Source organism: Gracilinanus agilis, chromosome 5 (assembly GCF_016433145.1).
Source record: "Gracilinanus agilis isolate LMUSP501 chromosome 5, AgileGrace, whole genome shotgun sequence".
NCBI classification, from domain to species: Eukaryota; Metazoa; Chordata; class Mammalia; order Didelphimorphia; family Didelphidae; genus Gracilinanus; species Gracilinanus agilis.
In genome coordinates, this window is record NC_058134.1 from 229,019,855 (window position 1) to 229,042,049 (window position 22,195).

Genomic DNA, 22,195 nt, shown 5'->3' on the forward strand with positions numbered 1-22,195 from the left:
AGTCAAGTCAACCAAGGAATTACTCTCTGAGGTCTTAGGACCTTTGAGGTGAGGAATTCCACAAGAGTGACTTGCCTTTGATCAAGTCTTTCCAATTTTAGTTCCTTCCTTCTGAAGCTGATCCCCAATTTTCATCCTTTATAATCTGTTTGGATGAGACTGACTTTTGTTCTTTGTTTCCAATGTTTAGCACAATGCCAGGCAAGTAATAGGTAGGTAATAAATGCTTGTTCACTTGAAAATTGAATTCAGGTCTTTAAAATTTTATTTCATTTTTCAAATCAATACATTTGGTTTTTTTTTCTCCTCTTACCTCCCCTTGATGGGGGTGGGGGAGGAGGGACAGGATAGGACCCTTGTAACAAATATGTAAACATAAAGTCCTAAATAGTCTATGTCCAAAAATGTGGCTGTTCTGCCTTTCAAGGCCATTACTTCTCTTTTCATGTTTGTTGGTGGCATAAGATCTGCAGGACTATCAAATTGTCATTGAATTGATCCAGAACTTAAATTTTTCTGATTATGGTCTCTTCCACATACCACCTAGCTGCCATAGTAAATAGTAGAGCTGGGATTCCATCCATGATCCCCGCCCCTTATGGCTTCCCCTCCAAACCAGTCAATAAACCATGTGCCAGGTATTGTGCTAAGCCCTGGGAATACAAAGAGAGTCAAAAGACCCAGCCTTCAAGGAGCTCACAATCTAATGGAATTGAATCTAATGGACAAACCAGGGATTCTTAATTTTTTTTTTTTTTCCTTTTTGATGCCATGAAGCCCTTTGGCGGCCTGGTGAAGCCTCTGCATCTCTTCTGAGTTATTTTAAATGGATAAACCAAAATGCATACAGTTAATAATAACTACATTCATGTAGCACTTAGCTCTTCACATGGGTTATCTCATTTAGATCTTACAAGAAGTATTCCTGGAAAAATCTCTTTTTAGACCCTGGGAAGGAGGAAGGAAGAAGGAAGGAAGGAAAGAAGGAAGGAAAGAGAGAAGAGAGAAAGGATAAAAGAAAGGAAGAGATTATTAATGCTCTTCTTTGTGCCAGGCACTGTGGTTAAGTGCTTTGCAAATTTGCCCTGGTTTGATCCTTACAGTAATTGGGAGCTACATAGGTGCTGTTATCATCTCCATTTGAGGGCAATGATACAGACTGATGAAGTGACTGACCCAGGGAAACAGAGCCAATAAACAAAACTGAAGAATATAGGACGAGATCTCAGGATTTTTCCCGACTCCAAGTGCACAGGCCACCAAGCTTCCAGAATTACCAAGGCAACGAATTATGTCGAAATAGAGGCTCGGAAGACCATTATTAAGCCCTCTTCGGGAGGGGTTTTAGTGTGTGCGCGTCCTCTCCGGGACTGAGATGGCTGAGAGCCAGGGGGGCGGAGAGGCTGTGACGAGTCCCATTCACCACTGCCGCTATGGCGAACTTCAGCGTGTGGGACTACCTGGTGTTCGGAGCCGTGCTTCTTTTATCTGCCTTATTTGGCCTCTACTACGCGATGACCGAGCGCAAGAAAACAGACACCCACTTCCTGCTAGGCGGGCGCCAGATGACCGCGTATCCCGTGTCCCTGTCGCTCGCTGCCAGTTTCATGTCTGCCATCACCGTGCTGGGCACTCCCGCTGAGGTGTACCGCTTCGGCGCCAGGTTCATGCTCTTCAACTTCTCGTACGCCTCGACGGTTTTCATCACAGGAGAGATCTACATGCCCGTCTTCTACCGGCTTGGGATCAGGAGCACTTATGAGGTTGACAGGGGAGAATGGGTGGTAATGTAGCCTGGAAGAGCCTACTGCGTGCAGGCACAGGGCAGGGCAGGGGTGGGGGTGGGGAATAAGATGCACAGAACGACCGAATCAGAAGCTCATCTAGCATGGAAGTGCTGGGCATATGAGGGGTGCTAAATATAAAGAAGGCTAAAGTTAAGTCCGCTACCATTGAAACTCGGATTATGTGCCAGGCGCTGAGCTAAGGGTGGGCGGATAACAAGATACAAAGAAAGGGGGGAAAATGGTTTCTTTTAAGTCCCAGGTAAACCTCACATTATGTAAGAAGCCCTTCTTGATTCTTAATGGTAGGGACTCTGATGTCGACTATGTCCTCGTTTGAACATAGTTGTATCTTGTCTCCCCCGTTACATATGGTGAGCTCCTTGAAAGCAGAGACTGTCTTTTGCCTTTCCTATGTATCATCAATGCTAAGCACTGTGCCTAGCTCTGTAGGCATTTAATAAATGCTTTTTGACTGTTTTTTTGACTGATTTCCACCCCAGCCGCCTTTAGGGTTGGCACAGTTTCTAGAGGTTTCACTGATGTTGGGAGCCCGGATGATGAAAGTCCTTGGGACAGGGCAGATTTGAGGCTATTCTGTGTCTTGATGCATTCTTGGGATCATTGAAAAGTGAAGCGATTTGCAGCCAATGACAGTTGTGACATAAAGTCTTTGTTGCCTTGAGACACTCAACTACTTGCTCAGAATTTCTTAGGCATTGGGGTCTTTCTGGCTTTTAGATTTGTCAGCGCTGCCTCCATAGGCTTAACTCTGTAGGAATTTTCTAGGTTACTGAGAAGTGGCTAATGTAGCCAGTGGACCTGAACCCTGGTCATTTACTGTAGCACTCACTAGTCTATCTCTCTGTAGGTATGGAATATGCTTTATTAACACCCCCACCCCACATATAGAGAGCCAGGGAAGAGTGGAGATGGAAAGCAAGGAAAACTAGTGCAGTGGCTGTTTCGGGCTTCATACCAGCTCTTCAATTGAAAAAGTTTAAATGCATACTATGTGCCAGGTCTATTGATTTGAAAGCTAAAATTAAAGCCAATTGGCTCTTGTGGACCTTACCTTTTCTTGGGACACATGAAGTCAAGTTAGGAAACTGTTCCAGGAGCACAAAAAACATAGTTGGAAAATCAGTAGTTAGGCCCAGGAATGCAGGTTCCAGGAATACCTTTGAGGTTTCTTCCACAAGCCATGAAAAAGACACCCCAACTTATATAGGCTTTCCCCCAAATCCCAGTTTAAGCCTATTAAAACTTGTGAAATTTATTCTCCCATGTTCACAGAATTGCTCAGCTCTCCCATCACTTGTTAGGTTAAAATAGAAACTACTGAGTGACTGCACTTAACAGCCTTACTTTTTTTTTACATTGCTCTTTCATATAGACTTAACATTCTGCCTTACTTGATTGTTTACCAGACTTGATAAAGTGGCTCCAGTCTTTGATAGTTCTTCCATGTACTTCTGTCCCTGAGTTGGAATCCCTCTTCATTCCTGACTTTTAAATCTTACTGCTACTTAGCTCAGATAGAACCTAAAATTTTTTTTAAATTTTCAATTAAAAAATTTTTCCCGTGATTGCCCACTCCTCCACCCACTGAGAAGGCAAGAAATACAATACTCATTATACATATGAAGTCATGCAAAACACTTTTTCATGTTAGCCACGTTGCAAAAAATAAGAAGGGTAAGAAAAAGAAAGTGAAAAAAACATACTTCAATCTGCATTCAGAATTCATCAATTCTATCTGGAGAACAGCATTTTTTAACTTGTATCCTTTGAAATTGTTGTGTATCATTGCATTGATCAGAGTAGCAATGTCTTTCATGATTTTTTGTTATAGTATTGCTGTTACTATATATGATATTCTGCTTACTTCACTCTGCATCAGTTCTTATAAATCTTCCAAAGTTTTTCTGAAGTCATACTCTTCTTTATTTATTAAAATAATATTCCATCATTTTCATCAACTTGTCAACCATGAAACCACCTTGATTTTCCCTCTGGAAGAAAACTGTTCTTAGATTTTTCTAGACAACTTTTTTGTTTATTTTGTTCCCATTATATCATATGTTGTATTACTGTTTCTATACATGTACACTCTGTGTTCTTCCACTTGAAGTATTGAATATATTGTTTGTTTTTAGTTTTTGTATGCCCAGCACCTATTGCAATAGTAGGTGCTTATTAAGTGTTTTCAGAGTTTTTGATTATATTATCCTTCCAGGTCAGAAATGGTATCTGAGTCATATCTAATTCTCATGACTATTCAGTTAAAATAACTCCATTTCAATTCAAAGTAGACTTGTAAAGTGCCCAATATCTGTTAAGAATTAGGTGTTAGAAATAGTTTTAACCACAAAATTTCAAGAGTTTTAAAAGTTCTAATTGGATCTGTACTTCAACATGAATCTTTTTTGGAATATTTCCAGCCAAAGGTCATGCCAGTTTGGACAATTATGCAAACCTAAATATGTTTCTCTATAACTCATGATCTGTTGCTCTGTGTTCTCTCTTCATCCAAGTAGAACCTAATTCTTCCATTTATCAGTGCTTTGGATACTTAAAGATAATTACCATGTCCTTTTTTAGGCTCTTCTATCCTAGAATAAGTGAGGGCAGAATAAGATGGCAGAGTCAGCATTTTTACTGTAGTTTATCTAGCACATATCCTTTACATCAATCTAGAAAATATGTCTGACTGAATTCTGCCTGGGAAAGCCAAGAAAAAGTCAGTAGGAGTAATTTTTCTAGTCTAGGGCAGCTTAAGAGACACAAAGGTCTCTGGAGGATGACCAGTAGCATAGCACAGTTGCAGGAACATTCCAGTGTCTATAGAGTAAGAGAGGGAACATGAAGCAGGAAGCACCAGGGTATAGAAGGGTATAGAAGGGACCATTGAACTGGTGCTGGGAACAGGAACCAAGTGGCAGCCCCTTACAAATTCTATATCTAAAATTCCAGGGCAGAGAGGGAGGAGTTGACATTGAAGAGGGAGCCCCAAGCTGCAAAGAAACCAGAATTAGTTTCTAACAATTTAGTTGTGTGTCTCTGAATCCATAGGCAGAGTGAGGGACTAGTTTTAACTTTTAACCCCAAATATAATAAGCCTACAATTGGATAACCAGACCAGGATACCAAGACAAAAGGTTTAGTCAGCAATTCATTCACTTTGAACCTGTAGAATCTTCCAGCAGTTTAGTGACTTAGGGCCAGCAGTAGTCTATGGAAACTCAACCACACACAATCCAACAGATGCAAACCTGGGTTGGAAATCTGCAGACTTTCGACTTGGAGAGCAATGAACAAATTTCATGATTACATTACTTTGGGAGCACTGAAAGCTTGCAAGCCCCAAAACTGAGCTGTTAAAAGAGCAGAACCACATAAAAAGATAAAAGATCAGGCCAGACATTCCTTCCTGCTCCATTAGCAGTGGGCAGAATCCAAGACTAACATAAAGTCTAAAGCCAAGAAATAGGCTGGAGAAAGGAGAAAAAAAAGAGAATTAAGAGCTACTATAGTAATAAGGGCATTTGAAATATAAATACAGAAGAAAACAATGACTTGAAAACATATGCAAGCAAAACCTCAAAGAAAAATAAAGATTAGACACAAGTATAACAAAAATTCCCAGAAGAGTTAAAGAGAGGAAAAATTATTTTGAAAAACCAGATAAGAATGTAATTTTCTTAATCCTCATTCTCTTCAACTTTTCTTTGTCTTTTACCATTGTTGATCATTCTCTTTTCATGTATTCTCTTTCTCAGTTGTTGGGAATACTACTATTTCCTAGTTCTCTTCCTACCTACTTGGGGAATCTCATTTTTCTTTGGGTTATCTTCATCTAGATTACATTTTCTAATTGTAGGTATTCCTCAGGGTTCTGTCATAGCCCCTCTTCTCTTTTCACTTTATACTACTTCTCTTGATGATTTCATCATCTCCCATGGATTTAATTACCAACAATTCCATCTTCTACTCAGCTTTCAAAATTATTTTCCTAATTGGCAGGTCTGACCATGTCATTCCCCTTCTCAACAAACTTCAGTGTCTTCCTTTTCTTGCCACACTTAAGAAACTTATGTGGCCCCCGTCACTTCCAGGACTCTTTCAAAGCTCTTCATAATCACCTCTGCCTTACTCTCCCCAAAGTTATTCCCCTTCACTACGATCCAGTGATACTAGTCTCATTATTGTTCCACAAATAAGATATTTAATTTCCCTATTCTAGCATTTGCATATATTACCTTTCATGCCTAGAATGCTCTCCCTCCTTGCTTCCTTCAATTCCCAGCGAAAATATCACCTTCTATAGGAAGCCTTCCCATTCTCAATGAATTCTTGCATCTTTCCCGTATTGGTTATCTCCAATTTGTTGTACATATATAGTTTGTTTGTTTGTGCATAGCATATCAAGAAATTGAAGACAGGAGGGGCACAGATTGTTTTTGTCATTGTTGCTTATTGAAGGCAAAGAATACAGAAGAGGAAAATTAATCTAGGAAGTGAGCAACTGGCTAAGAAAGGGATATCTGAGAATAGGATTTGGATTCCTGGGCCACAGCTTTAAATTCCTGTCTAGAGATGGAATATACCTAACAGGCTGGTAATGTCTTTTTCATTTGTCTTATAAATGTAAACAATAGCTTTTCACTCAGAAAGATAGGGGAGAAAGAAGATTGCTTATATCTTACAAGTATTCCGAACCTACTAGATACCATAAAGAGTAATTAAAATGAAGGAAGGAGAAAAGTAGTTGAGAAACCCAGATGTAAGGAGATTTCAGCTAAGGAAGCAGATAGTAGTATAAAACCTATTGTCTTAAATGCTTATTGTAAAAGATAACCTAATTAAGCAACTTTAATCAATTTGTGATTTTATGCCTTTTTAGAACTAAATGCTCTGTATGTAATTTTATTAGATACCCAATAATATGGTAAATTATAAATCCATGTAAAAACCATAGATTTACTAGTAAGTAAAAATCCAAAATGTTGATTGAACAATTATATAAGAGAATCAGTAATCAACAATAATATTGCGAGTAAAATGACAAGGAAAATCCATTAACATGCCTTGGCAACATATCCTTGCCAAGGGTAGTTGTGTACATGACTTTAGGGTCCTGGAATGTGTCCAGATTTATGACATCTCAGTTGGCTTTGATGCTACACAGTAGATGTGGAATCAGGATGGCAGAGTAGAAGCTCAAACCTGCTCTTAGAATTCTCCCAACCAAGTTTAAAATACCACTTCCAAAAGAATACTAGAGTGACAGAACCAGAAAGTGGATGGAGTGAAGCAATTTTCTTGCAGAAAACAACTTGGAAGGTAGCAGAGAGAGGGTCTATTTCAGTAAGGTGAGAGGGGAGAACAATCAGTAACAAAGCCTTACAGTCTGCAGTAAGGTCATTCACCCTACAGCAAGGTTACACAAAGGAATACTGGTGCTCCAGATTCTGAATATAGACCCAGCCAATTTTGAGACTCTGAGACCCTGCCTACAACAATAGTGGAAAACCCCATGTTCACCTCTTGAAATTCTAAGTTCTAGAGCAAGCCTGCAGTGAAGTCCTAAGCTCTAGTACAAACAGTTTACGATTAACCTGGCTGGTATAGGCCCAGAGCAATGCTCAGAGCCCATGCCCAGGCTTGAGGTGAGGGCCTGAGCCCCAGCATAAGGTAGCTCACAGAACTTTGAACCTTGCAAGCCATCAAGCAGTCCCTAGAGGAGATTGAATCAGCAGTGGAAGATGGCTTTTAGAGCACCCAGCCGAGAGGCCATCATATCAACAAGAGTGAACTAAAGGAAGTGAATAACATTTTAGAAAAGTTAAATTTAATTTCTCTCTGGAAAAAACTGAATGAGAATAAAAAGGAATATACCTTCTTTTCAGTAGTACATGGCACCTACACAAAAATTGACCATGTAATAGATAATTACAACCAAATACAGAAAAGCAAAAATAATAAATGCATCCTTTTCAGATCATAATCCAATAAAAATTATAATCAAAAAGTGTCCATAGAAAGACAAATAAAAAATTAATTGGAAACTAAATAATCTAGTTCTAAAAAAGAGGTGAGCTAAAGTACAAATTATAGAAACAATAATTTCATTAAAGAGAATGACAATGAGGAGAAAACATAAAAATTTATAGATATAGCCAAAGCAGTACTTAGGGGAAAATTTATATCTCTGAACACATACATTGATAAAATAGAGAAAAAAACAGTTCAATGAGAAAAGAACAAATTAAGAATCCTCAACTAAAGAGTAAATTGGAAATCCTAAAAAATCAAAGGAAAAATTAACAAAATGGAGAGAGAACTATTGGACTAAAAAATAGAATGATTTTATAAAAAAGTAAATAAAAAGATAGAACATTAGTTAAGTTGTTTTAAAAAAGGAAAGAAGTAAACCAAATTACCAGTATCAAAAATGAAAAGAGTGAACTTATCACTAATGAAGAAGAAACTACAACAATCATTAGGAGCTTTTTGGCCAATTAAATGACAATAAATCTGGCAATTTAAGTGAAATGTATGAATATTTGTGAAAATATAAATTGCCCAAATTAACAAAAGAGGAAATAGAATACTTAAATAATCCCATCTCAGAGAAAGAAGTTGAACAAACCATCAAAGAACTCCCTAAGAGAAAATCCCCAGGGCCAAAAGGATTTACAAGTGAATTCTCTCAGACATTTAAAGAACAATTAATCCCAGTATTATATAAACTAAAGTCGGAAGGCCAAAACAGACCTGGCAAAGATCTGCCGAAAATGAAACAAAGACCATTGGAATGACATGGGCCCAGCTGGGGGAAGTTGCCCAGAACAGAGTCCGTTGGCGTGAGATGGTTGCGGCCCTATATGCTCCTAGGGAGTCAACAGGAATAACTAACTAAATAACTGTTATATAAACTATTTGGGAAAATAAGCAAAGAAGGAATCCTACCAAATTCTTTTCATGACACATATATGGTACTGGTACCTAATCAGTAATTGTTTCTATGATTTGTTCTTTGACTCACCAGTTTTGTAGAAGTAGATTATTTAGTTTCCAACTAATTTTTAATTTGCCTCTCCATGAAGCCTTAATTATAATTTTTATCACATTATGTTCTGAAGAAGTTGCATTTATTATTTCTGCTTTTTTGCATTTGTTCGTGATGCTTTTATAAAACCCTAATACATGGCCAATCTTTGTATATATATCACATGCTTCTGAGAAGAAGGTATATTCCTTTTTGTCCCTATTTAATTTTCTCCAGGTATCTGTTAACTCATTTAAAATAATTTCATTTACTTCCCTTTTTCTTACTTATTTTTTTATTCAATTTATCTAGTTCTGATTGAGGAAAGTTGACATCCCCCACTAAAATAGTTTTATTATCTTTTTCCTTTTTAGGCTCCTTTAGTTTCTTTAAGAATCTGGATGCTAAACCATTTGGTGCATATATTTTGAGTACTGATATTTCTTCACTATACTGCCTTTGATTAAGATGTTATTACCTTCCTAATCTCTTTTAATCAGATGTATTTTTATTTTAGCTTTGTCTGGGATCATGATTGCTATTTCTGTCTTCTTTGTCTCAGATGAAAGCCAATAGATTCTGCTCCAGCCTCTTACCTTTCTTTGTTTGTGTCTACTTGCCATTAAGTGTGTTTTTGGTAACAATATGGTAGGATTCTGGTTTTTAATCTATTCTGCTATCTGCTTCAGTTTTATGGGTGAGTTCATCTCATTTTTATTCACAGTTATGATTACTATCTGTGTATTCTCCTCCATTTTGACTTCCTCTAATCCTGATATTTCTCCTTTCTCTCTTTACCTCCCTTCATTTAGCCAGTCCCCTCCCTTCCCCCTCCTTTATATTATGCCCCGTCTCACCACCTCACTTCTTATTACTCTCCTACTTCTCTACAGGATCTTTTATGTAAATGGAATTAGCTCACCCTCATTCATTCTTTAGACTTTAGCCACCAGGAATAATGTCACCCCGCCCAACTTAGAATTAAGTGGAAGGTGGAGGTCTGTGACCCACATGTAAGTGACAAATCAAAAACAAGTGACTGCCCCTTGGGCAGTCCAAAATAGTGTTGAGGCTGCCATTTGTCCACATGAAACTGGAGGTGGATGCAGGAAGTGACAAAGGCTGCTATCTTTTAAATTTAAGTTAAAATGGTAACTTCCTGTGTGGGGCTTTTGGAACTTTGAACTTGGCATTGAAGGAGCTCAGGTCAGACCTTAGACTGCTTCCCTTTGAATTGTCATGTGGGTAAGTTAGGCTGACTCTCTTTCTCTTTCCTTGGTGTTTTTGGAAGCTCTTGTGTTTTGTATTTGGGCATCATTATTTTCTGTTTAACTTTGGCCTTTTCTTCAGGAATGCTTGAGAATCTCCTATTTTATTAAATGACCATACTTTCTCCCTGAAATAATATAGTCAGTTTAGCTGGGTAGGTGATTTTTGGATGCAAACCCAGTTCTCTTGCTTTTAGTTATATATTCCAAGCCTTCTGGTACGTCAGCGTGGAAGCTGCCAGATCCTGGTGCTCCATGATATCTGAATTTTTTCTCTCTAGCTGCTTAAAGTATTTTCGTCTTGGTCTGGGAGCTCTTGAATTTGGCTATAACATTCCTTGGAGTTGTCATTTGGGAATTTATTATAGGAGGTGATCTATGAATTCTTTCAATCTCTATTTTACCTTCTTGTTCAAGAATATCAGGGCGGTTTTCTTAGATAATTTCCTGTAGCATGGTGTCTAGGTTGGGTTTTTTTTTTTTTTATTAAAGATTTCTTTTTTTCTTTTTTATTTTTTTTTAAACCTTTAACTTCTGTGTATTGGCTCCTTGGTGGAAGAGTGGTAAGGGTGGGCAATAGGGGTCAAGTGACTTGCCCAGGGTCACACAGCTGGGAAGTGTCTGAGTCCGGATTTGAACCCAGGACCTCCCATCTCCAGGCCTGACTCTCAATCCACTGAGCTACCCAGCTGCCCCCTAGGTTGGGTTTTTTTGATCATGACTTTCAGGTAGTCCAATAATTCTTAAATTGTCTTTCCTTGATCTATTTTCCAGGTCAATTATTTTTTCAATAAGATATTTCATATTTTCTTCTTTTGATTTTGTTTTATTGTTTCTTGATGTCTTGTGAAGTCATTAGCTTCTATTTGTCTGATTCAAACTTTTAAAGGCTGAATTTCTTCTGTGATCTTTTGATCTTCATTTTCCATTTGGTCAATTCTTCTTTTCAAGTCATTCTTTTCTTCATTTGACTTTTTTTGCTTCTTTTTCCAGTTGATCAGTTTTAGCTTTTTAGACACTGTTTTCTTCCTTTAATTTATGTGTCTCCTTTTCTAATTGGCCTATTTTGCTTTTTGAGTTTTTGTTTTCTTTTTCCCATTTTTCTTCAACCTTTCTTATTTGATTTTTGAATTCCTTTTTGAGCTCTTTCATAGCATGAGTCCAATTCCCAGTTGTTGTTTTTTTTTTTGAGGTTTTTCTTGAAGTTCTTTAGATCCTGTCATCCTCTTTTGGTTCTGTTCTTTTGTCTTTATCTTTGTAGAAATTTTCAATCATTGCCTTCTTTCTCTGTTGTTTACTCATTTCTCTCTCTCTCTCTCTCTCTCTCTCTCTCTCTCTCTCTCTCTCTCTCTCTCTCTCCCCTCTCCTTGTGGACTGTAAGGAAGCCCTTCTGCTGGTTTACTGGATTAGGTCATTTGAGCTGTTCTGCCCTGGGACTAAATATTCACCCCAGTCAGCCATGATGGACCTCAAGTGGAGGGTATGAGGTGTGCTCCCTAGAGGCTTTAGCCCCTGCCCTGGGATCCTAAAGTCAGCTTATGTCTAATTGCAAATCTCAGTGGGGTAAGTAGAGGGCTGGTGGTTAGGCCAGCACAGTCTTATTTCCATTCTCCCCCTTATCCTGTGGAAATAGACTCTCTCTGTCTACCTTTCAAGTTGTGTTCAGCATGAGAGCCCTGTGACTCCATATTGTTCAGTTTGGATTCTTGTCTTTTTTGAAATGCTTTTTAAAGATTGGTATGGAAGGACAATTAGGGAGGTTTTGGCTTTTCCTGGTCCTATGCCACCATCTTGACTCTGCCCCTTCACTTTTTTTTTTTAAACCCTTACCTTCTGTCTTGGAGTCAGTACTGTGTATTGGCTCCAAGGCAGAAGAGTGGTAAGGGTAGGCAATGGGGGTCAAGTGACTTGCCCAGGGTCACACAGCTGGAAAGTGTCTGAGGCCAGATTTGAACCTAGGACCTCCCGTCTCTAGGCCTGGTTCTCAATCCACTGAGCTACCCAGCTGCCCCCCTGCCCCTTCACTTTTTTTTTTAAACCCTTGTACTTTGGTGTATTGTCTCATAGGTGGAAGATTGGTAAGGGTGGGCAATGGGGGTCAAGTGACCTGCCCAGGGTCACACAGCTGGGAAGTGGCTGAGGCCGGGTTTGAACCTAGGACCTCTTGTCTCTAGGCCTGACTCTCACTCCACTGAGCTACCCAGCTGCCCCCTGCCCCTTCACTTTTGATATTTCTTTGTGTGGTTGTTTTCACTTTCATTCTTGTAATCATTGTGTATATTCTTTTCTTAACTCTTCTTACTTTACTTTGTATTAGTTCCTATTGATCTTTGTATGATTCTCTGAATTCATTGCACATATTTTTTACAGTACAATAATACTCTATTACATTTATGTACCACAGATTGTTTAATTATTACTCAATAGATGGGTTTCCAGTTCTTAGGTATCACAAAAGAGCTGCTATAAATATTTTGAAGCATATGGAAACTTTTTTTCTTACCAATGACTCCTTTGGGGTATATCATGATAAAAATCTGCAGTGAAGAGAAATTGTGGCACAAAAGTCTGAACACAATCTATATTGACAAGATCAGCAATTCCCAAAAGCCTCTCAATGACCAGAGGTACACCTTATAATCAGAGTGGTTTTTTATACATCTTGGGTCCAGTTGATATAAATTAAATTAAGACTATAATTGGGTATAAAAAAAGGAAAAGGATGGGCAACAGGATCTTTAGAGTCCATAGCAACAGGGAAAACACATAGTTAACATCTTCCAGAAAGCTCCATGATACATACCACTCAGCAGCAAAGAATCTCAGTTCTGGGCAAAACATCTCCTCCACCATTTATCTCATTTCCCAAGAAAAACAGGATTAGTTTGTATCTTTAGGACAAAGTAACTCTTACAAATTATATCACTAAGGCTTAGAGTATTAAACTGAAATTTGATTTATAGATATTAATTTTAGTGATTAACTGAAAATTCTCAGCAATAAATCAAATCAATAACCAATTTTACAGATATAAGTCCATTAATGAAGTTTCTGATTTAATGAGTATGGACATTTTAGTCACTTTCTTTTCCTAATTCTAAATTCCTTTCCATAATGATTGCACCATTTCATAGCTCCACCAACAATGTGTTAGTGTGTCTCTTTCAACACCTGCTCCAACATTGACTTTTGCTATTTTTTTTTTATTGTTTTTGTCACTTGCAGGGTGTGAAGTGAAACTTCAGGGCTGTTTTGTTTTTCATTTCTCCTATTAGTGATTTGGAGCATTTTTTATGTAGTTGTGAATAATTTGCAGTTCTTTTGAGAACTGTTTATTCATATCCTTTGACCACATATATTGAGAAATATATGGATAATATTATTTATATATCTTTCTTTTTTTATATGCTTTCACAGATACCTTTTCATATTTAATAAGGATTTAGTTGAAGAACTAGCTGAAGTCACCAAGTCATAGTAGAAAGAACAGTGGAGTTAGAGAATATTGTTTCAAATTCTAGCTCTAGATTCATAAATTTAGCTTTAAGAACTACTACAAGCTACATTCCACACATTATATACTGTATAGTTATTTAACATTTTTTCTTTCTGTAATCTGGTCTTTTATTAAAGTATTTTTAGGATGATTATATTTTTAGCTTGTGTGTTGTCCTATATATTTCAAATTTCCCATAATGATTGCTATCTTATTTTTCTTAAGGATTTATGGAAAGTATTTAAAACATTTCTTTTTCTACATTAATTTACAAAAACTTTTTGCCCTAGACCATCAGTAATTTTTAAAATGTATTTTTTCAGTAAAAAGTAAATTCTTATAATCACTTCATTTTCTTTACTTTATTATATAATCTATTTCTTATTTTTTAAAATTTAATTTAATTTTTGTTATCATGAAAAACACATTTCTGTACTGATCATTAGAGCACACACATAAAAACAAAACCTGAAAATAAAACCATAAATATACTGATATGAAAGATAGTATGCTTTGATCCACATTCATCTAACTTAAGCAGTTCTTTGCAAAGTGGAGATAGCATTACTCATCCTAAGCCTTTCAGGATTGTCCCAGATCATTGCCATTGCCGAGAGTAGCTAAGTTTTCACAATTGATCATCGTTTAATAATGCTATTACTATGTGCAGTGTTCTCCCGGTTGTGCTCATTTCCCTCTGCATTAGTTTATGTTGATCTTTCCAACTTTTTCTGAAATCATTTTGCTTATCATTTCTTATAGCACAGTAGTAGTATTCCATCACCAACATGAACCACAATTTGTTTATCCATTCCCCAATTGATAGACATCTCAGTTTCCAGTTTTTTGCAACACAAAAAGAGATGCTATAAATGTTTTTGTATAAGTAGGTTCTTTCTCCCTTTTTATTATCTCTTTGGGATACTGACCCAGTAGTGGTATTATAGGATTAAAGGGTATGCACAATTTTATAGCCGTTTTGGCATAGTTCCAAATTGCCCTCCAGAATTGTTTGATCAGTTCACAACTTCACCAGCAATGACTTAGTGTCACAATTTTGCCACATTCCCTCCAATATGTATCAGTTTCCTTTAATGTCATATTGACCAATCTGATAGGTGTGAGGTGGTACCTCAACATTATTTTAATTTGCATTTCTCTAATCAAGTGTATCTAATCTATTTTTTCAACATTTTGCTGAATTCCATTACCTTTTTGCCTGATATGTTGTAAAAGTGGAATGTCAACAGCTTTTTGTAATTTAATTACCTTTTCTTTAAAAATACTTTTGTTGTCATGAAGGGGGTGTGTGCATGTGTGTTTGTATGTGGTGTGTGTATATACTTTATCAGTCTTGATAAAAGTACTAATATATCTTAACTGTTCATGGTGCCTTTTATCTTTACATAATAGCTTTCCCTTAATTCTTTTTAACTTGAATTCTGCCTTGTCCAAAGTTATGACTATATAAGCTTTGACTCAGAACTCATAACTCTTGCTTACAAGGGATTTGGTTTAGTTTTGAGAGTTTTTCATATGCCATCTCTGTAGCTTATACCCTGACCAAGATTTTCTCCTAGAAACATCAGAATTTAACTCTTGTTTAATATTCAGAAAAAAATAGAAAGGGTCTTTAACACCCATGCAAAAACTTAGGCCATCTACCAGACATCATACTCAGTACAAGAGTCATACAGGGAGGCCTGGGTGGGAATCCATCCTCCTGTAAATCTTGCCTTGCAGATTTCAGGGTCTACACATGACCTTGCCATCCAGTGTGAACTTGATGGCTCTCAGCACCACCCCTCTTCCTTCAACTGCAGAAAGAACTGAGGTTGTTAGATAAGTTAAGCACACCTACCTCTGCAATGAGGGGTAAGGGCAGAGCCCTCCACATTCTTGGACTAGAAGAGGGACTTTCTTACAGGAGGAGAAGTGATTTCAGGCTAATGAATTTCTTGTAGCTTCTATGATTGAAATAAAGTAAACATAATGAAGAACTATGGAAATGTTAAGGCTCAGATTTGTTTCTTCAGGTCATGGTTCCTTTTTGGTCCAGCAACTCATCCTTTTTTGTCGAGGAACACGTTATATAAGTCTTCTTCATTTTGTTCCCGTCTCTTAATCCATGTGATTTTCTTGGATGGGTAGGGTGAAGAGGGTGGTTGGATATAGGCTTCTTTCTAGGGACATGGACCTGTGACTTCATCTCTTCTCTTTCCATTCTGCCATTAGTTCTGCAGCCAGTCCTCCCTGAGTAGTCATTTTTTTGAAGGCCAAGTTCAAGTGGCCAATGAAACAAACTTGAAAAAAGAAAAAGTAATTTCTGGTTCTTGAAGGCTTTTTAGGATCAAGCAGTGGTCATTATTTTTCATTTTTTCCCCTATTTCCTTTATCCCTCTAACCAACTTTTCCTCTTTGGGAAAGAAAACCCCTTGTGACAAATACATATTTGTCAAACAAAGTAAGTTCCCACATTGGGGTCCAGAATGGTATCTATTATTTTGCACCTTTAGTCCATCACTTCTCAGAAGGTAAATAGTACACTTCATCACTGGTACTCTGGAATTGTGGTTGGTTATTTAATTTATCAGAGTTCTTAAGGTCTTTCAGTATTGTTTATATTTATAACATTGTATAAATTGTTCAACTTTTGCTTATTTTACTCTGCTTCAGTTCACTTGCCTTCCTAGATTTTTCTTCATCCACCTTGGTAAGCAGTGCTCATGGAATAATAATATGTTACATTCATATTACATAATTTGTTCAGCCATTTCCTCCTTGGTATTTCCTCACTTCTATTTTTTTCCATTCCAGAAAAAGAGCTGTTAGAGATATTTTTTCCTATAGGGATTCTTTCCCTCTTTCTTTAAGCTGTTTAGGGGTAAAGGTCTAGTAGTTCTATCAAAAGGTACTCTTGAATGCAGTGATCCAAAACAATCCCAGAGACTCATGATGAAAAATAACATCTGCCTTCATAGAAAGAACTGATGGAATCTGAATGCAGACCAAGACATACAGGATTTCATTTTCTTATTCTTTTTTCATTTAAGATATTTTCCACAAAATGGCTAGTATGGAAAAACATTTTACATGATTTCACATATAAAATCTATATCAGATTGCTTACTCTATCAAGGAGTGGGGATGGGCTGGGAGGAAGTCAGGGAAGGAGGATGAGAATGAGGGAAACTAACTCAAAATTTTAAAAAATGAATCTTTAAAAATTATTTTCATGTACTTGAGGAAAAATAAAATATTATATAAAAAGGATGCATGTTTTAGTGACTTTCTAGAATGGCTGTACCATTTCACAGTCCTATCACTATTGCATTAATATGTATTTTTCTCATAGCTTCTCATAACTCAAAGGTATTAGTTTACATTTTACTTATTAGTGATATGGAATATTTTTTATCTGATTTTAATATCTTGGATTTGTTCTTTAAGACTGACTTTTCATGTACATTTACCATTAATTAATTGGGAAATGACTTTTTTTCCTATGTCTTGGAAATGAGACCTTTATCAGGGAAATTTACTTCAAAGATTCCCCCTCCCATTAAGTGTTTAGAAACATTTTTTTATGCTTCAGTACAATTTTTAATAAAATTTTTCTGACACATTGCAATCCACCTTCTTTCCTTCCCTCCCACCGTTTCCCCTCTCCCCAAGATGGTAGGTAATATGATATATGCTATACATGTATTATCTATCATACAATACATGCTTCCATGTTCATCATGTTTTGAAAGAAGACATCACTTGAACTAGATAAAAATTCATGGAGAAAAAAACAAGAATGATAATGTCTTGATCTTTATTCAGCCTTGGTTAGTTCTTTCTATAGCAGCAAATAGCCTTTTTTCATCATGAATCTCTTGGGGTTGTTCTGGACTGATAATACTTGACATTCAGAATTGATCTTTGTACATTAGAATCCATACTAAGTATCAGTTCTAAGGCAGAAGAACAGTAAGGGCTGGCCAATTGGGTTTAAAAGACTTATCCAGGGTTACAAAGCTAGGAAGTGTCTGAGGCTAGATTTGAACCTAGGACCATGGTTCTCTCAGCCTGGCCCTCTATCTACTGAGCCACTTTGCTGCCCCTGCATAGATATCTTAGTATATTTTTCAGTAGTAATGTAATCTGGTTTACGCCATTGTTTCCTTTGATTACTTTAAGTATCTTAAGTATCTTAAGTTTTTCTTGTATCAGATATTTTAAGTATTGTAGCTATCACATTCCCGTGTAGGAATGTGATTAGTTTAACCCCATTGAATTCTTTGAACTTTTTCTTTTCTTTTTACCTTTTTAGTCTTCTTTTTTTTTTTTAAACCCTTGTACTTCGGTGTATTGTCTCATAGGTGGAAGAGTGGTAAGGTTGGGCAATGGGGGTCAAGTGACTTGCCCAGGGTCACACAGCTGGGAAGTGGCTGAGGCCAGATTTGAACCTAGGACCTCCTGTCTCTAGGCCTGGCTCTCAATCCACTGAGCTACCCAGCTGCCCCACTTTAGTCTTCTTTTGAAACTCAAATTTGATCAGAGAATTTTCTTTTCAGATCTGGTCATTTTGTGAGTAATATCTGGAAGTTATTTATTTCATTAAATATGCTTTTCTTCCCCTAGAGCAGTGATGGGCACACTATGGCCTGCGGGCCAGATGCAGCCCCCTGAAATGTTCTATCCGGCCACACAACATTATTCCTAATCTGATGAATGCAATGAGTAGGATACAAAACAATGAAACTTCGAAAGAGTTGACTTAGAAACAGACTAACAGATGAGCATTTCCTTTCCTTTGGCCCCCTCTGTAAAAAGTTTGCCCATCACTGCCCTAGAGTATAATGCTCAGTTTTTCTAGGTATATGATTCTTGGCTGTAGTCCTAGATCCTTCACCTTATGGAATATTATATTCCATGTCTGCTGATCCTTTAGTGTAGAAATGAGGGACAACTGGATAGTATACTAAATAGAGTACTAGGGAGGACTAGAGTTGGGAAGTCCTGGGTTCAGATCTGATCTCAGACACCTTTGAGTTATGTGATTCTGGGCAAGTCACTTAACTGCAATTGCTTAGCCCTTGCCATTCTTCTGTTTTGGAAATAATACTAAGAAGGTATATAAAATAATATTGTAGAAGCTGCCAGTTCCTGTGTAATCATATACAACATTTGAAATTGTTTTTCCTGACTGAAGTATTTTCTCCTTGGCCTAAGAGTTCCAGAATTTAACTATAATAGTCCTGGGATTTTAAAATTTGGGGTATCTTTCAGGATGTCATTGGTGGATTCTTCTAATTTCTATTTTCTCCTCCTCTTCAATTCTCCCTGATAATTTCTTGTAATATGGTGTCTAGTCCCCTTTTTTTTTTCAAGGTTTTCAAGCAATCCAATGATCCTTTGGTTATCTCTCCTACATCAGGTCAGTTATTTTTCTAGTGAGATATTTCAGATTTCATTCTATTTTTCTATTCTTTTGAATTTGTTTTTATTATTTTGTGCTATCTTATGGAACTTCCATTTGTCCAATTCTAATGCCTGGGACCCATTTTCTTCTGTTCTTCCTATTTTAGAGACTCTGTACTTTTTTTTAGAGAGTTATTTTCTTGCTTGAGGTTTTTTATTTCCTTTTTTAGGAAAAAACTGCTTTCTTCAGTGAGTTTTTGTTCTAAACTGTTGACTTTTTCAATCAGTTTCTTTTCTTCTAAGTCTCTTACTGTTTTTTAAATTTTCTTTTAGAACTCTTCCAGGAGTTCATTTTAGGTCTGACATTGTACATTTTCCTTTGAGGCATCACACATTTTCATTTTTGAACTACTTTCCACTTCTGAGCTTTCATTTTGGTTATCTCTGTTGCTGAAATAGTTTACCAATATCAGACTTTTTTTCTTTTGTCCATTTTTTGAGGGAGCTTTTCCCATGTCTGTGCCTATATGTTGAAGCTTAGCTCCGTTTCTGAGGTAGAATTGCACTTTTACTATGCTCTGTTCTAGTGCCTGGAGTTAACTTGGCTGTTTTGGTTTTCAGATTGATCACTTTTGCAGAGGTGACCTCTCTGGCCTTGCTGTGGGGAAGTTTGTAGTTGTTCTGTCCAGATTACTTGTACTGAGTCACTGGATTCTGCCCTCTCTGAAGCTAGACTGTATTGAGCTTTGTTCCTCCCCATGCTGCCTGCATTATGCTAGGCCATTTTCTTCACACTGTCACCTGTATGGTATTGTGTTGGTTTCTGCTCTTACCCTGCAGAGGATACACTAAGTCTCACTGCTCACCTTCCCCTGTCACTTGTGTGTACTCCCTGACATAATATATCCCTGAACTCCCTTTACCCAGGGAGATGGGCACTCCTTTTTACCCCTCCACACTTTTCTGGGCAGAAGGACTGCTTTGCTTTGTTTTCTGTTCTGCTGTTCTGTGCTTCTTTTTGAGGTGTTTTCATTTTGTTGTGGTTGTCTGGAGTATGGTTGGTGAACTCCAAGCATTTCTTACTCCTTCATCTCAGCTATCCTGGTTAACTCTTTCCTTTACAATTGTAATTGCATTGATTTTGTTCATGCAAATTAAAAAAATTTTATGTGATCAAGTTTCTGTATTTTATTTCTCTCCCTAATCCTTGTTTGGTCATAATATAGTGATTAGCTAGCCCCTAAGCCAGGAAGACTTGGGTTCAAATGCTTCCTCTGACACATATTGTTTGAGTGACTGGGCAAATCAAATTAATCCTCTGTGCTTCATAGATCTGAATGGTGATTTCTTTTTGGCTTTTCTCATTTGTTTGCAATGTGACCTTTTGTCTCTAAATTATATATCTATTGGGAACACATCTTTTTTTAAACCCTTATTTTCTTTGTAGAATCAATGCTAAATATTGCTTCTAAGGTAGAAGAGCAGCAAGGGCTAAGCCATTTAGTTTAAGTGACTTGCCTAGGGTCATACAGTTAGGAAGTGTCTGAGGCTAGATTTGTTTCAGGACCACTTGTCTCCTGGCCTGGCTCTTGCTGCCCCATTTGGAGATATCTTAATGTAGTTTCCTGTTATTTTTTTTCTATCAATTTGTGTGACACATATACTTATCTCTATCAATGAGTTACTTTTACTTTGGGGTTCCATAGTTTCCTTTCATTCTTCCTCTTAGAATAATAATTCATACGTTTAGCATTTTGTTTTATTTGCAAAATATCTTATCCACAATTTGGTGTGTGAGGAAGGAAGTGCAAGTATTATTATTATCCTTATTTTATCTGTGACTTGCCCATTGTCACACTGCTAGAAATGCTGCAAGTATTTCTTTTTTTTTTTTAAACCCTTACCTTCTATCTTAGAATTGTAAAAGGAAATTCTTTGTTCTCTTTGAGTCCACACTTATGAAAGGGAATCCCTTATTCTCTTTGCCTAGTTGGAGCTAATACTTTAGTTAACACTAACTTAAGTACAAGCTTGAACTAGGGGGATTCACCACTTAGTGAATTCACACCCTACTTAGTGCTAGGTATGAAGCCAGCAAGATACTTGGAAAGTGCCACCATGTCTTAGAGGTATAGCTGCCACAGTTTTATTAGTAACTAAAGCAGCTGACTTGGTATATTGGGATGCTCATTAACAATTATGTGCCTACACAAAGTAGAAGCATTGTTGCTCAGACATAGAACATAGGCATTCTTGGATCAAAGAGTCACAAGATATGGAACGAAAATATCACTTTAATACATTGTACAACTCTTAATCCTGCCACCTTGCTTCCTGATTTGCCAGTTTCAGGAGAACCATTACATAGCTGTGAATCTTTAGTGTTCATGGCTGAAAAGCCTCGAAGACTATCTCCAGGAGACACTGTGGGATTGACTTCTCACATCTAAAGGTGTTAACTCTCCTCCTAGGATTCACACATTTCTGAGTTGGGATTCACACATTTCTGAGTGTGTGAACTCTTAAAAGAATTCAAAAGTTTTTGGCTGTTTGAGTTAAGAAAAAGGGTTCCCCAATGAATCATTTTACATAATCAGAAACTACAGTAGTTAGAGATAAGAGGGAAATGAAAGAGATTGGAAAAGAGAGAGAGCAAACAAATTGTTTGCTAGGTGCATTGAAAATAAGCCAATTAGGGGGCAATCCTCTGTAGCATACAAGTTTACATTCAAAATACTTGTGTGTTCAACCCTCTCTAAAGTTCAATCAATTATACTCCAAAGTTTATGCTAGATCTTCTGATGCTGTGGAATTTTCTTCAGGCATCTTCATGGCACCTTCTTCAAACAATTCATCTTCTAGATTCAAAGAGTTATTGAGATTTCTTTCCTGAAATGTTTCTTTCTCAAAAGATTTTTTTTTAGTTTTATGACAATTATATAATCCCTATGGCAATTAAACAATCCCTCTAAGATCCTTCATGAGGAGGGTGTTTACCAACATTTGGATCAACTCAGAATACATTAATTTTCATTTAGAAAACAGTTTCATATAAAACTTTTGTGGCAGGAACTTCTGTTTTGTTCTCTACCTTTAATTCGTCATTCTTTTTTTTTTTTTTTTTTAACCCTTGTACTTTGGTGTATTGTCTCATAGGTGGAAGATTGGTAAGGGTGGGCAATGG

At 37.0% G+C, this 22,195-nt stretch overlaps 1 protein-coding gene across 1 annotated transcript in view; it reads left to right on the plus strand.

Moving 5' to 3' along the window:
- The first annotated feature begins 1,433 nt into the window (after positions 1-1,433).
- The window catches only part of LOC123250116 (sodium-coupled monocarboxylate transporter 1-like), a 238,114-nt gene continuing 217,352 nt past the window's right edge, over positions 1,434-22,195 (plus strand). The window contains exon 1 of the mRNA XM_044679153.1: positions 1,434-1,763. Within this exon, the coding sequence (XP_044535088.1) occupies positions 1,434-1,763 (330 nt within the window). The remainder of the gene's footprint in view (positions 1,764-22,195) is intronic.